Here is a 16,628-nt window from a genome sequence, read left to right as displayed (position 1 = left end):
TAATCATTTTTCAGCAATCTTATAATGAGTTTTTTTAGCCGTATTAAGTAATGCATCTTTTAAATACAAATGTACATGTAGGTTAAATCACTTAAATGCTGCTACTTGCATGTACATTTTTATTATTCAGATAGTGTACTTTAATATACAATATATTGCAATGTCTCTTTGATAAGCCCTGTTCAAAATGGTTGTAACTGTACTAATATCATATAGTAATTACTTGCAGGTTAGATATAATTTCCTGTTAATACGACGATAAATTACTGTGACAAATTTCTTTGTTTATCAATAGAGAGTACTATTGCTTAGTTTAATAAACATTTAACATTTCCTTTAATGAACGATTCTTTTGATTATAATTTATTATCACAATAGCTGCACATTTCCGATCTTGTGTTCCTGTACTGCATCCTTTAATATGTTTTCCGCTGTATTATTACTATCTTGGTCGATCTATAATTGTCATCGATTATATTTCAACAAAGTTCATTTTATTGTTAATAATTGTTTCACCACACATCTGTTTGAAAGTTTTACATAAAATAAAATGGCTGATGAAAGAAACTCGGAAAGTTTTATTCCATCTGTGGTTATTCTGTCTTGTCTGATGGTTGTTGGATTTGTTGGTAATCTGCATGTTATTTTCGTATATGCGTTCAGGTTAAAGTTAACAAACCATGCAATTTTTATTATAGTTCTGAGCATTTATGATATCGGTGCTTGTATTGTTCTTATTCCTTTCATAATATACATGTACATCAATCCATGGACATATGCCAGTGATTATACCTGTAGGATCTTCGATTTCATGATGGGTTTAATTTTCACTGGATCAGTTTTCACCCTACTGTTAGTTGCTGTTTACAGGCAAGTAATTTTTATGATAGAACATTATTGACGTCAATATAAACATTTACACATAACATATTTTACAGCCAAACCGCTAATGCTAGTATTTGTTGAAAAAATACTATAATTTTACTCAGCAAAACAAATAAAATAACAAAGTAGTAACAATTTATTTATAGCGTTTGTTCCAGATTGCAAATAAACATGAAAATTGTCTATATTGTGGATAGTCTAAAATGATGTAGACCTTGCTATCACTGTTGCTAAAATGTACTTATTATGTACTTATACTTTCTGTATTATAAGCTTATTCTTGACCGACACTCTGATATTAATCTTCCAATTAATTAATGTCATTTGCATGGAAAAACAGTGTAAACCCGTAAAATAAATATATAAAGTTTGTTTAAAATGATCATTTCAATATTATTCGACAGACGGATTTACGGTATTAAACGCGTTAAATCTTTCCACGCTGTATTAATCTATCAGAGATGGATCGACTTATAATCGATTACACATCTCTTCAAAGCAAATTATTTAAAATGCATTTCTGTTCATAGTACTTATTATTCTATGTAAAAACATTAATGGATATACTAGTACCGTAAACATTTAAAAAGCCGTAAAGGGACATAAGTGTACACAACAATATCCGTTACATTCATCATGTTACTTTGAAAATTATATGAAATTGTCAGTTTCCGCTCATTATCTTCCCAACGGTATTACACATTCAACACAAACTTGACATATGGATATTTCATGAGAAATACAGGTCAAGTTCGAATTTGGTCATGGTTCAATAATTTTTGGCAGAGTTATGCCCCTTAAATCTTTCTTTGAAAATAATATGAAATTTTCAGTTTCCGCTCATTATCTGCCCAACGGTATTACAAATTCATCTCAAACTTGACATATGGATACGTCAAAGGAATGCGCAGGTCACGTTTGAATTTGATCATGGTTCAATGATTTTTGGCAGAGTTATGCCCCTTTTACTTTGAAAATAATATGAAATTTTCTGTTTTTGTTCATTATCTCCCCAACAGTGTTATATATTCAACTCAAATTTGACATATGGATGTGTCAAAGGAATGCGCAGTTCAAGTTCGAATTTGGTCATGGTTCAATGCTTTTTGGCAGAGTTATGTCCCTTTAACTTTGAAAAAAAAGGAAATTTTCAGTTCCCATTCATTATCTTCCCAACAGTTGTACATATTCAACTCAAATTAAAGATATGGATATGTCATAAGAATGCATTGGTTAGTTTCGAATTTGGTCATGGTTTGATGATTGATGACAGAGTTATCCCTCTGGAACTTTGAAAAAAAAAGAAATTTTAAGTTTCCATTTATTATCTCCCCAATGGTTGTACACATTCAACTCAAATTTGACATATAGATACATCTTAGGAATAATAAACTATTCAAGTTTAAATTTGGTCGTGGTTCAATGATTTTGGACAAAGTTATCTCTCTTGAATGTTGGAAAAATTTTGAATTTTCAGTTTCAGCACTCTGAAATTTTGGCTTGATGCGGGCGGGGCATCCGTTGCGTGACGACACATTTCTATTTTTTTTAGAAATTTTAAACTTTTAAGAGTGTTTGATAAATAGCATTCTTTCAACCATGGGTACAAGAAATCGTTACTATGGGATGCATGACCAGGCCATAAAAAGATGAATAATGTCGTTAAAAAGAGAGTCGAATAATTTCTGGTATCTGTTCATATTTCGTTCATATTTTTAAAAGATGATCTTAAACCAAAAATCTTGACGCGATAAGTTACATTGTATATAACTGAAACATTGATAGATTTTCTGAACACTACACAGAGAGAAAATAAATCCATACCTCCTTTTGTTTAATTATCACGATGAAAAATAATGGAGTCTAAATTTTGGACTAAATTTGTAATAAGGGTTAATTCATAGTTTTAATGGTGTCATTAAGTTACAGGATGGTAAGACCCCTAATGCGTTGACAGATACAAAATAATTAAATCATAAGAAAAGCGTGAGTCGATGATGAATGGCCGCTGGGGTATCATTTGATTATAGACGGAATCTGTAGGGGAAACGAATTTATACGCCCGCTCTTACATATTTAATTAATGTTAGAAATATTTTTAGCTAGCATTAGTTTCTCACAGTAAAACGAACCAACAGGGTCATATAGTAACCCCTGCGGTGTTTTGAATGCATAGAGTGTGTGTCTATAATTATATAGGATTTTCAAGTTAAAAAAAACAACAGTTCTTCATGTACAGTTATTTCATATGGTCACAAATTGGTATGAAGATGGTAAAACATCGCAATTTGGAACATGTATCCAATTCACGCCTTTAGTAAAAGGACAGTAATGTAATGTATTTTCTGTTGTTTTTTTCTATAATGTTACTTGTCAATCCAAAAAGATATGCACGTGTCTGTTGCCATTTGATTCCGTGAAAGACTTCGGGTTTTCAAAGACAGTGTGCCAATTCGTGCACAAATGTAGCTTTAACGTGTCTGGTAGACGTGTCTGGTGGTTTCGCAGATAAATAACAATTTTTCTGGAAACTTCTTGTTCAAAATGAGTATAGCCATAACATCTAGGGTTGTATTATAGATACATGTATATAATATTGAAACATAATTCGTATATAGTTATGTATATCTGTAATTAAACAATTTATTTACTTATACCGCTTAATTAGTTTCATCATCCAAGCAAGTGGGGCTTGATGAAATATCTGGACTATAAATATATCAGTGATTCGCGAATTTCATTTCATTTATGAGTCGGACATTGAGTGATAGACATCGGGTAAACACCAAGGGCGTAAAAGATTCATCTTATTTTCTTTTATTTCGCATTAAGTTTTAAATTGAACAGAATCGTCTAAATCACCGTAAGCTATTATGGTCAGTTTGTATTGACTGATATAAAGCGGACGTAAAATTAATCGGTATTTGACATTTTAACCATAATCAGGTTTGATGCACTGATGACCTTATCTCTAGCTTATTACTAAGCTTGTAAAAAATAAATTCATAATAAATCGTAATAAGTTATAGCTAGCATTAATTTGATATTTCTCTAGTAACTGAAAATGTAGTGTCAAGGTTTGTAACTCATTGATTTGTACATTAAGCGTTTCATTCAATGAGATAAAAATACCAGGTCATTCATTAAGACATGGTGTTTTAAATGCAATGTAAAATAAAGCTTGATCTAGCGTGTGTCGGTTTCCAATTAAAAAGTTGTGTACTTCGTATGGTATTAAGTTGAACTTTTTACTGAGACTATTATGCAATTAGCGAAAGTTCATTTGGATTTATTAATAGGCATTTAACGGGTTTTAACTTAACATTTAACAGCTCGGGTCCCGTTTTTAATTGATCGAATGACTAAGTAAACCGGCGCTTTGAACCGCGTATAATTGAGATGACATATGTCAAATTAATAAAGGACCGTTGTAGCTAAACCCTGAAAGGTTAACTTAGGACAGCACAAATACCTGTTGATTGGTAAAGATGACCGCGCGAAATAAATAAACCGTTTTTCTGTACATTTAAAGTCAATTTAATAAAAAAAATGGCAACTGTTTTTTAATCATATAAATACTAGTAGTTAATTGTATATTTCTTTCAATTCATTTATAGTATCTGTACTATGTAGTTAGTTTTTATTTATAATTGGATATACTTTTATGATAAGTATAATATTTTATGGCGTTATTATAAATGTTTTACTAGTCTCTTATAATTCAATAGTTGAATGGTCATGTACTATTTTGTGTTTTATGTTTGCTTATGAATTTTATTTGTGTATGTACATGAATGAGAATTAGATGAATAAATAAATCTTTAGGCTCCTTTATCCGGTTTTATTTAAATTTACCCATGAAATATGGTGCTATATCAGTCAAATATATTTCATATTTTTGAAATAGAGGATATTGAATGAGTGTAAGTTCAATACTGAATTTATTGCACGAGTTGAATAAAATTTTATTATTATTATATTATTTTATTCAACGATTGCAATCAATTCAGTTATGAACTTACACGAACATTCTATTTATCACATACCCAAAATAAAGACAGTTTAAAGTGAAATAAGAGTCATTTTTCATTGACGCGCCTATAGTATAACGCTAACATTTAGCGCGTCTTACACTATGTTTGTATAACGCTAATGACGTCACGTCAAAATATATGCACGGCCGTGCAATACCATTTTTCCGGAGTCGCAAAATCGGCACGGGTGTGTGATAAAAATAAATATGAAATATAAATATGAAAGTGGGCGGAGTCGAAACTCATATTTATATTTAGGGACTACTTTCGCAATTTTGTTTGAAAATCTGAGAAATACAAAACAAGTTTTTGTTGAATTTTGTTTTGAAAACTATCTAGAATGATAGAAAATGGTCTAACTAAGAAAATAAATCCGAACACCAATATCTTTAATTCAGTTATTAACGCTGTACATACGTTCAAAGAGTTGTTAACGTGACGTCACAATGTAGCTTAATATCGCGTGCAAAAAAGACGCAATAATATATTACTGCGCGCTGTACAGTTGCAGTTGCGTAGCAAGCAATTTGGTTCGTAACCATTTTTCTGTGATAATGATAATGTGATTAAATAAAAAGTTTTTTTTTCGTTTTTCGTGAAATATGGTATATATTTTCACTCAACATGATAAAAGGCCACATATTTTAAAATATGTGGCATTATATCAAGTTTCGTGAAAATATATTCCATATTTCACTCAAATGAAAAAATATCCTCTTATTATTCGCATGTTCTGTAAAAAAATGTACTTGACGTTATATAAATATCAGAAAAAAGGCATGACATACTGTATGTATTGACCAGTATGCTGTTTAAATAAATAGTTAATTACATTGTTAGACATCAAAATTGCTTATGTTTTCTTGTTAAAAAGTATTGATGTTTCTCGTATACCTACCTAAAGGTGTATGTAGCAGTAAAATGAAGCCATACAAATAATATGGCCACCGCGCAATAAGGGTCTTTTTAAGGCATCGTCGATAAAAATAATAATTTCGGTTTCTCTGTTCACTGTTTAATGAAATAAAACGATTTCAATTTAACTAGTTATCTTACATCAATCATTAAATAAATTGGATTTATTATATGGATAATATTTGAATATAATTCGCCTATACTTGTCGTCGAGGAGCTAATCCCCAATGTCCAGCTCGGGTATACTTACGGGCGAAAATTTATGATGTCATTGTAATTATAAACCGATGCGTCATTCTACGTGGGGCTGATGAAATAGCTCATGGTGAAATGTCTGGACTAAAACTAGATTAGTGACTCATTTCATTTACGAGTTGGACATCGAGGGATAAACATCGGTAAAATCAAAGGGCATAAAATATTTAGTAAAGAAGTAAAATTGAGACACTTAAGATGTAAGAGAACAAAAATCATTCGTGTAGAACATTAAAAGTTAGAGTCCAAGATGGCTGCCGCTCACACATTTTCTCACCCCGTACTAAATATGGCCGTCGGAAGTGACTCCGAAATGTTGGTGCATGCGCGGTGCGTGACGCTAAAGAGACCCATGTACTACTTACCGCTTTTCATGGAATGGCACTAACGTGTCACATTGAAGGTTTCATGATAACCGCTATATGAACACATTTGCGGATGTTTCAAAATTTTAATGTTGAATCTGCTTTTGCCAGTGCTAGGGGTTGTGGACATTAACTTGCACATTCCATTACAGTCCATGAACAGGCTCAATCAAACCGAGCCTGCAACATTTTCAATTTCAACGTGTTGGGCTTTCTTTTCTCATTTTTATTACTAATACATCATGTCTTTATTTCCGTTTTCATTTCAGATATAGAAAGGTATGCCGGCCACATGGATGGCAGATAAAAAACCGTGTTGCTAAACTGCTTTGCTTTATTGCTGCGATATCTGCCTGTGTTTGTTCATGTCCATTACTTGCATTCATTGAGGTAAGGACAAAATCCGTGAAAAATGAAACATTTACAGTGTGCGTTTCAGTTAAAGACACCATAATTTATGCCCTTTATCATTGTATACTTATGGCGCTGATAGCTTTTGTGTCGTTATGCGCTTTGGTATCTATGTATGCATGCATTTTAAAAGCAGCATCAAGATTACATGCCAAAGTAAGGTTTGATGGTGTTCACAAAAGTGGTGTAACAGGTTTGAAGCATATAAAACTAAATGTTTTAAATAGACATAAAGAACTATCAACTTCATGTTCAAAGATAATTGATACGCCAGAAGTCGGATATAATCCAGATAACATTGAGGGCAAGACAAGAGATAAAAGCGAGACTTTAGCAACCTGCTCCTCCAACCATATCAAAACAGAGACAACAAATGACAATCACCTGAGAAGGAAAAGAATTCGACAAATAACCCTAGCTTTTATATTAGTGACAGTTTTCTTTTGTATTAGCTATATTCCATTTTTATCTGTGGAAATCGTTAGGAAACTGAGACGATTGACCCCCTCATACCACAGTATAGATATTCATATTCCAAAACACATAACAAGGATCTGTGTATTTATCAACAGCGTAGTAAACTGTTTTATCTACAGCTGCTTTGACATACAGTTCCGACAGGAAGTAGGGATGTTGTATAAAAGGTTATGTCGCAGACGACAAGACCGACGGTCAAATTAATACAAACCATCTAGTTGGAATTTCTCCTGACCAATACAAATGATAAAGATTTAATCATGATAGCTTCACGTATGGATATGTGTAGTATTTTTTTGACTTTCACTATGCAATATATTTTCAGTCTAGGTACAAACTTTTCAAAGTCGATATAATAATATTTTATTTTATAATTTAAGAAACAGTTACTTTAGAAAATAACAGGAAAGAAATGGAATGCTTATTGTTTCCGCATTGTCAGTCCGTCCCTTAATTCCCTTAAGTTTACCCGAAATACTTCTCGACAACCACAGATTTGAACCTGTCTGCGATCTTGATATTTCACAAATAAAAGCGAATAGAATATAACACGGATATATAAGATCGTGCAGCGGGAAATATTTATTTATTTCCAATTTTTTGTCAGTAGTCCAAAATACAAAAAGAATTTACGTGGTGTATGCTTTGTTCAAAGGATAATTATATTCAGATGAAATGTTTTGAGCAAATTTGTACATGGGCTGTGGCTGCTTACTGACTTATTTAAATTTTCGACAGTAATGGTAGGATATTTTCGTAACATCACAACCTGCTGATACTACTATTGACCGCTAATGTGGAAATCTAATTTAAGTTGGCAAACAGGAAGTTGATGAGTGACATACTTGAAATTGAATTCAACGGTATGGGACCACATGTTGATGCTGTATACCAAATATTAAAAGGCTGTGATAAGTAGTTGCTGAGAAAACTGTTACGAAAAATTTCCTACCATTAACCATTAATGTTAAAAATTTAACTAAGTCGGCAAACATTCACCATACTATAACCCTTCACCTTTGAAACCTGGCCAAAAATCAACACCAGGAGTAAAAAGATTCAATATACAAGTAATTATTCACATGTTGTATGCGATTAATGACTGATTTTACGGTATTTACAAATGTATCACCATATTTCTACTGCGTGACTAAGGCGGTAGGGGCTATATTGCATATTCTGACCTGGTTCTTTAATATAATTTAAGTTGATCGTTCGTGTCGTTTGCAATGCGTAAATTATTTTTTTTATTAACTGCGCAATAACTTGAGATATTTTACTCTTAGAAACGTTTTCAAAATTTTCGTGAAAATCAACACGAATCTGGAGCCATGCTGCTTTAAAAGTAATAATCAAAGATGTTAAATCAGCAAATTTGTCAATATAAAGTATTTAAACTGTAGCCAAGTTTTGGAAAACTTACAAAAAATGTAAATTTGATCAATCTTTTTAAAATATTTTGCAATTATATTTTAACAAAATTAATCGTTCTAATGTCGCGGATAAGGTAGAAAATGGCGCTAAACCAGTATATTGTCACAGTTTCTACACAATTTTGGTTGATGCAATGCATTTTCCTACTGTATTCAATTCCTATTGCTTTTTTAGTGTAACAACAAAACAATTTAAGTATTTTTTCTTATCAATAATTCCATGTACCATGTAAATAAATGTATAAATTCTGTAGTCATACTTTGTAAATAGGTTATGCATGTTGTATTTTTATTCATTTACTTTTTTGTTTCATAGATTAAATATATGTAGGTCGCGTACCTTTAGAAATATTTAGGGCACGTTTTTCACCGGTTTTTATGTATCTCTCTTGAAAACTTAATCAATGGTCATATATAACAGTAAGTTTGTGTTTTTACATAGTTAAGCATGCTTTATCTCAAGGCCTCAACAGACGGTAGAATTTAGTTGTACAGCACTAATTAGAGATAATACAACACTTGCATTCAGACGGTAACTCTACATTTACATAAATACTGAATGTCATGCCTTAACACTTCACAAATAGTTAACAAAATACGTGTTTCAACGAAGCACACCGATAATTGTATTCATCTTCACTTCTTTGTTGTGAAATACGAGTTTATGTTACAAAATTTCTCAATTTTCTTGTACATGGCGGACGTTTCGTCATACTTCCGGTTTAGTTATATTTATAATCTCAACTCGAGGTCAGATTGATACAGATAATTTCTGCGGCAAAGTTGTTGAATATACTGATTGATATGCATTATTAAATGATTTGAATTGCATGTTTGTTCTCAGAATGAAATATTATGACATAATTCGTTCATCAGTAAGACCGGTGTATATATGATTTTTCCCGCAAACCGGAAGAATGTTTCAAAGTAATATCCGTACTGTAAATTAAACTTTTATCTTAATCAACTAATTTTTGTGAAAAAAAATACAACATTTTTTCGGAAGCAATGTATTTCGGAAGTGACACAGTTTCCTTTCTGATGGTGTTACGAAATTAATAGAAGAATCCATTATTGAATGGGGAAATCAACTTCACTGTAGCTCTCAAATTTGTGCTTTTCTGATTGACTCTGTTTTGAATTAACATTCACATTCAACAAACTTTTAATATTTCTTATGCTTTCACAGAAAAATCTTCATAACAATGTCTGTTTAGACAAAAAATACAAGATGCACTATCTCAATTTATCTCAAAGAAAGTCTATATAACCTTGCAATAAAAAAAACCCCTTTAACCCCCAGAATAGAGACCAATTTTCAACTCTAGACCATAATTTGAATACACTTTGCAGAAACCAACAAGCTAATGCCTTGTGAGAAATATCTAAGCTCTAGCCCTTTCCATTTTGAAGTATAAGAACTTTTAGGTTTTTTCTTTTAGTTGCCATAGCAACCAGAGTTTAGCATGGAATGGCATTCTTTGAACAATCTCGATAGAGCTTCATACAAAGAGTCTTCCTGCCAAGTTTCATTAATATTGGCCAAGTGGTATTATAGAAGATGTCGTTTGAATAAAATGTGGACGGACGCCGTACGACGGACGCATTTGATTGGCCATCCTAAAAGCTCACCTGCACTATGTGCAAGGTGAGCTAACAAGTCGCTTTTCTTACACGTTATGTTAAGGCCTCAACAGACGGTAGGATTTTAAAGTACAGCACCAATTAAAACTAAGATGTACAGACAAATCTTAATGTGTGAAGGCTACTATTTCTTGATTTCGGAAACCTTAAGTCTAGATGTAAGGGATAGGACATGTTCTATTTTGAAAATCTTGTCGTAGAGATTTTTACAGACCTTGCACAATGACAAGTTACAGATAACCAAATTATCTCCTGATAATGGATGTAATGAATGAAATTCCAGAACAATTAGGGCTAAAGCCTTTTAAGGTAAACATAGTAGTAAGATGGGGTAAAAATGATATATATTAAATGGAGGTGTTTCAATCATTACTCAGGGCGAAAATAGTATTTAGTGAGTAAAGTATGTAAAGGATCAATGTAAAGGGATCCTTTTTAGGGGAAACCTCAGATGATTCTTACAGTGTAGAATTACCGTCTGAATGCAAGTGTTGTATAGCTTTGAAAATTGTACATCTTATCTCTAATTAGTACTGTACAACTAACTCCTACCGTCTGTTGAGGCCGCTATGGTAGTTATGATAACCACACTTTTAACTTGTTACTTTTTGAAGTCTATTTTTATTTTGCGATTCATTTTTCTACAGATTGCCATATTTCCGATCCATGTATGTAAACTGTCGTTAATGTTTATATAATATTTCTGTCGCCACTCGTCATATTTATTGTTGTATGTATGTTTTACCCAAATAGGTAATATTTTAAATGCGATAGGATTGTTTTATAACGGTTTGCAGGGTTATATGAAAATGTGTAAATTATATATGTGTTCATCAAGAAATCTATTTTTAGGCAGCTTTAACCAAATAGCTTTATTATACGTTTTTATGATTGTAGTAACCTGTTTGTACAGATCAGTATGTGACGAGAAATCATTCAGTTTTGGATTTTTCAAGAGTGTGATTCTAATTTTGACTTACACTGGCTAAGTTTTATAATTGGCACTATCTTGTTACAATAACTGATAATTAGCGGAGACGTTGAAAGTAATCCCGGTCCTAACATTGAATCGCAAATTAACTGTTTATCGATATACAGTCAAAATATTAGAAGCGTACGAAACAAAATTTCATACATTAAGGACAACTGGCTCGGCTTCGACATACTTTCTTTTACTGTAACTCATCTTGATACTTCAGTATCCGATAATAGTTTAAAGCTGCACGCCTCCAGATGAGCCAAAATATTTTAAGAAAATTAATATTGAGAAAAATGTACTAACATTTTAAGAAATGTAAAAATATTCAAGATCCAAGTTAAATTGTTCATGTTATGTGCGGTTTAAGACTGATTTTGCAGGATTTTATCAACATATCTCTACTGCGATACTAACGCAGTAAGGGCTGCTTTTACATATATTTACCACTTTTTGGTAATTGTCTTAAATTGTAAGTGCCGGATTGCAATACGTAAATTACTTCATTTGTTCACTTCACAATATTTTACTTTTAAATACATTTTTAAAATTTTCATGAAAATTGACATTAATCTGGAGGCGTGCTGCTTTAAAAATAGAGAACTATTCTTTCTATAGAAAAGATGCCTTTTGCTTTTGATAATTATTCTTAATTTATATTTATGAAACTAAATGTTTAATAATAACATGTTGATATATTGGTTGCTTTGAAATAATTATAACTTTAGTATATAAAGTTACACTTCATTGTTATGATGCACGGAGGTAAATTATCAACACTTTGTGCTTCAAAGTTAACTCTTTAAGGGCATGAATGGTGACATGTCCAGGGGTCCGTACTCGACAGCGAAAGCTGCATTTTATGCCCGTACGGGCGGATGGACCCTCATTAAGCATAAACTATAGAGAGATAGATCGCATCATTGGTAACAACAGAAACTTTGATCTGCAGTTTGAACATGAGGTGTATAGTTTATAGTCCCCTACCCGTTTACCGGAGGGGACTTTAAGTTTACCCTCCGTCCGTCTGTCCGTCCGTAAGTCCACAATACTGGATCCCGCAATAGCGCAAAAAGTAATGAAAATATTTTTATGAAACTTGATATACGGATAGATGGCAGTATGGAGATTATGCACGTCTTTTTCTTTTCTTCCTGTGTTGAAAATTCTGGTTGCTATGGCAACAAATAGACTGAAAATATGGCAAATTTTACACATAACCTGTATTCAGTGATAACTCAAAAAGTACTGGTAATATATTTATGAAACTTGAAATATGGGTAGATTGCAGTCTGGATATTATGCACATCCTTTTCTTTTCTTCCTGTGTTGAAAATTCTGGTTGCTATGGCAACAAATAGACTGAATTTCAAAATTTCTGATTCTAGTTTTTACGGTTTTTCACTATTAGTTCTTTATTTCTTAAGGTATTTTCTTCAAACTTTAAATATAATTCTAGTCATCAACCACATCATATGTGACAAGGTTTACAACTCTAGCACAAAATTTATCAGAATTTCCTCCCTTGAACTTAGAGTTTTCTTTTCTTTTTCTTTTAATAACTGCTTTATTTCTTAAATTAATGTATCTACTTCAAACTTCATATATATGCTTCTTATTATCACTCAACATTTGTGAGAAAGTTTAGTACTCTAGCAATACCATTTTCAGAATTATGCCCCTTTTGAACTTATACTTTTTTTCGAGAAATTGGTAATTTTTACTCCAACTTCTTCAATCATTATAGGATGTTCTTCAAACTCCCACATCATAATTATATGACAAGGTTTATAAATCTAGCTAGCATCCATATTTCTAGAGTTATCTCCTCCTTAAACTTTGAATGTCTCTTATTCATTCTTTTTAATTTCTTTAACTTCAAATTAAAATTAAACATTCATTTTCAACACCTTCATTACTAATTGTTCTTTGTTACACTAACATCATGTATGACGTCTTGCATCTTTATTTCAAGAGTTATCTCCTTTTTAAGAATTTTGCTTTTAAAAATGTTATATTTTGATAACAGGGATGTTTAAAAAATAACTTTAGAGTGTCCTTCAGTCCGTCTGTATGTCTGTACATAAAAACTGTTTCCTGTGATCACTTTTAAAGAACTTTTTCAACAAATTTACTTAAAATAGAAACATAAGTGAAGGGCCATTGACCTTCAGAATGTTGCTGGGGTTCTAGCCGGTAGGGGACTTATGGATTGCTTGCGATACTATGATAATTGCTTGTTTTTTATTAATGGTTTTAAAGCAATTCAGCAAAAAAGTGTATTGATCTCCCAATAAATCAATTAACAATAGGTTTTTACGAGTATCACCAATGTCAAGTAGCTTTTATATCTTTGACTTGCATAGTGAATTTCCTCATACCTGTCAAAAATTCAGGTAAAAGTCTTCTATCAGTATTGAAAGAAACCATTTTTTAATTTGACATGAAAAAAATGCATTTAATATTAATATGTTATAATATTAGTCCCTTTTGTTACTATTTGTATATTTGTTACAATTATAATAATAAAAAAATAGACTTTGATATTTTTATCATCTTATGTTACTGACTACAGTAGTGACACAAACAGAACACAGTACAGTCATGTCAAATAACATTTACAAGTCTTGTAAGTCTTGTTTGTATTCAATGGAATTACTTTCCTTACCAGGTAGGCATCAGTGAAAGCATTTTTTTCAAATTAAATATCTGGCCCCTCTTTTTAATTATGGACAGTGCATAAGATAAGCAAAATTATGCAAAAAATGATTTACAAAACATTCGAAAAAAAAATCTAAAATAGTACTTAATCTGAATATAACATGACCTGTGCGTAGGAATAATTTGGTAAGGTATCTATAATGAGTGCATTTTTTGCGCGGAGCTTCTCAATTGCTGCATTATAGCAACATTTGTACTTGTACATTTACATATTTATGTCTTAGTTTGTGTGTGTTCTAAGCGACATCCTTCTGCATGCAAAAAAGTGTATCACTTAAATTTACAAATTGCCTCCTGTAAAGTTGCTTTTATTGAAGGTAATTACCAATTTACGTGGAGAAAGTATAATCTGTCTAAAGATTTGGCTATTTTCTTTGTATCCGCAATCAATCAATCAATCAATCAATCAATCAATCAATCAATCAATCAATCAATCAATCAATTAAACCTTCTATAGATTAGATTTGTTTAAAAAAGAACTTGAATTTACTGCTATATTTAACAACGACGAGGCACGTAAATTGATGATTGTTAATTTCACTAAAGTGAGACGTTTTTCTAACAACGAATAAAAGAAAAATGAAATGAAATTAACTTATATTGAAAAGGAGTTATGATATGTTCAGTGCTATGGCTATTTGAAATGTAAAAAGCAAATTCAGTGAATTGATATATTTTAATAGTTTTGCCCAATAAAGAAATAAAGAATGAAAAATTGCAAAAGGCAATAGCTTCAAAAATTTGCGAAAGAGAGTTATGATTGTGAAAATTAGGGCTTTGAAGTTTTATGCTCTATTCAATTCTGTGACGGAAATCTCATGGACAAGACAGACGGAAGGACGGAAAGACATACAGACGGACGAACAGCCAGTGTCTTAGGTATTGTGTTTAATAAATGGTTTCCTTATGTCTGAAACAAAATGTTTATTATTTTGAATTTTAGAAAAGCTTTTTGTAGAAGTTGTTTTTATTGATTTTGTTACCGTAATTTATATGGAAAAAGAATAAGGCGTAATTTATCTAAAATTTGAATTATTTTGTATTATCATTAATCTTGTTTCAATCAATTTACTCAACTAATACCTTTAGCATTTCCGATTAGATTTTCGTAAATAGCTTAATGAAGAAGAAAACATGTTTTACTTGACCAAATACAAAGATTATTGGATTGATTTACACTGAGGTCTTCGTTTCAGAAGAAAATATTATTCCTCCGAGAGTTGGAAAATACAGCTGTACTTAACACAGACGATGTACGGGGATTCTATAATGCTTGGTGACCGTTAATTGAGACTAGAAATACGTATCTGTAATACGCCCATGCTTGGCAGACCCTAATCATTACGTCTAAATGATATTTTTATGTGAGGATGCGGTGTGTTGGTTCTTGCATCCTCACGCAATACTGGAAAACAGTTCTTTCAGAAACATCTGTTGTGTTCGTTATAGAAGTCAAATTTCGATCATATTCGATTTTAACGAATTCGAAAGAGAAAGAAAATACGTTTTTTTTTCAAATGGACATAGTGGTCTCAGAAATCCATTCTTGACCTCAACTAGGTTACAACCTGTATATTGCTTTATATGTGTTTTAGGTTTTTAACCTCACCTTTCTTTGAAAATTTATATGAAACCTGCTGAATCAATCGATTTCGTGATTATCTTTTTATAACGCTTTGTCCGTTGAAAGGAAAGTATATCCACACACACATACGCACGCACACACACACGCGCACGCACGCATACTCACAAAATGTTAAGAGACAAGTTTTTTTTCATATTTTGCCAATTCAAAGTTGCAAAATAATCCTTATGCCTACGTCAAATTACAAGCGGGGACCGCCCGGTATAGAGAGATCGATGGGACACCGTTGATAATTTGAGATCGGAGAGAAACATTTCAATCATGTCCGGGAAGAAGTGGGCGGTCATTCTCACTCTGTGGTCCATTAGGTATTCGGACGGTTTCCGAAGGGTACTCGCCCGGTCACCCGGTGAAAACCCTTGGCATCTTCTTTCCTGACACCGGTCGATAGTCAACAGACTACCGTACGATAAATGTCCAATTGCCTTCCGTTATCCGGCCTTTTTGCAACTATCGTACGGTGACGGTATAGTATACGTGCGATATCCGGTCGGCTATCGGACGGTATTCGTATAGCATGCTACCCCATTTTCCGGCCGCTATTCACACCCCCTCTTTTGTTGGCATATTTGATTGCCTTCCTCCCCTCTGATTCCTTCCCCACCCCTTCTTTGCTTTCTGTTTTGGAAGGTATATTACACTCTGAAATCAAAGTTTTCCATAAAAGATTGTAAATGAAACTTGAAAACTTTAAGAAACCTCTGACGTGTGTAATTGAGTTTCTTAATACTCGCCATCCGTTGCCCGTATAGGCGAGTCCTCCAGAAGAGTATTAGTCATTTTAGATTTTGGACGACAGCGCAAGATACAGATAGCAAGATGCCCCAATTTCAGAAAAAAAATATATGAAAAAAAACAATATCAATA

General features: G+C 32.3%; 1 protein-coding gene across 1 annotated transcript; it reads left to right on the top strand.

Moving 5' to 3' along the window:
- The first annotated feature begins 478 nt into the window (after positions 1 to 478).
- LOC132752928 (neuropeptide Y receptor type 1-like) lies at positions 479 to 9,696 on the top strand. Its single transcript, XM_060743340.1, has 2 exons — positions 479 to 870; positions 6,724 to 9,696. Exons 1-2 carry the CDS (start codon positions 551 to 553, stop codon positions 7,544 to 7,546), a joined length of 1,143 nt encoding a protein of 380 aa, XP_060599323.1. The 5' UTR covers positions 479 to 550; the 3' UTR covers positions 7,547 to 9,696.
- Positions 9,697 to 16,628: the final 6,932 nt, after the last annotated feature.

Source organism: Ruditapes philippinarum, unplaced genomic scaffold (assembly GCF_026571515.1).
Source record: "Ruditapes philippinarum isolate M1 unplaced genomic scaffold, ASM2657151v2 ctg4322_1_1_1_1, whole genome shotgun sequence".
Taxonomy (NCBI): Eukaryota; Metazoa; Mollusca; class Bivalvia; order Venerida; family Veneridae; genus Ruditapes; species Ruditapes philippinarum.
This window is presented reverse-complemented; position numbering and strand designations above follow the sequence as displayed.

Bases quoted from the DNA above. Each gene is read 5' to 3' on its own strand.
- LOC132752928 (XM_060743340.1), top strand. From the start codon at position 551: ATGGCTGATGAAAGAAACTCGGAAAGTTTTATTCCATCTGTGGTTATT. The intron at 871-6,723 runs GCAAGTAATTTT...TTTTCATTTCAG, and splicing joins CTGTTAGTTGCTGTTTACAG to ATATAGAAAGGTATGCCGGC.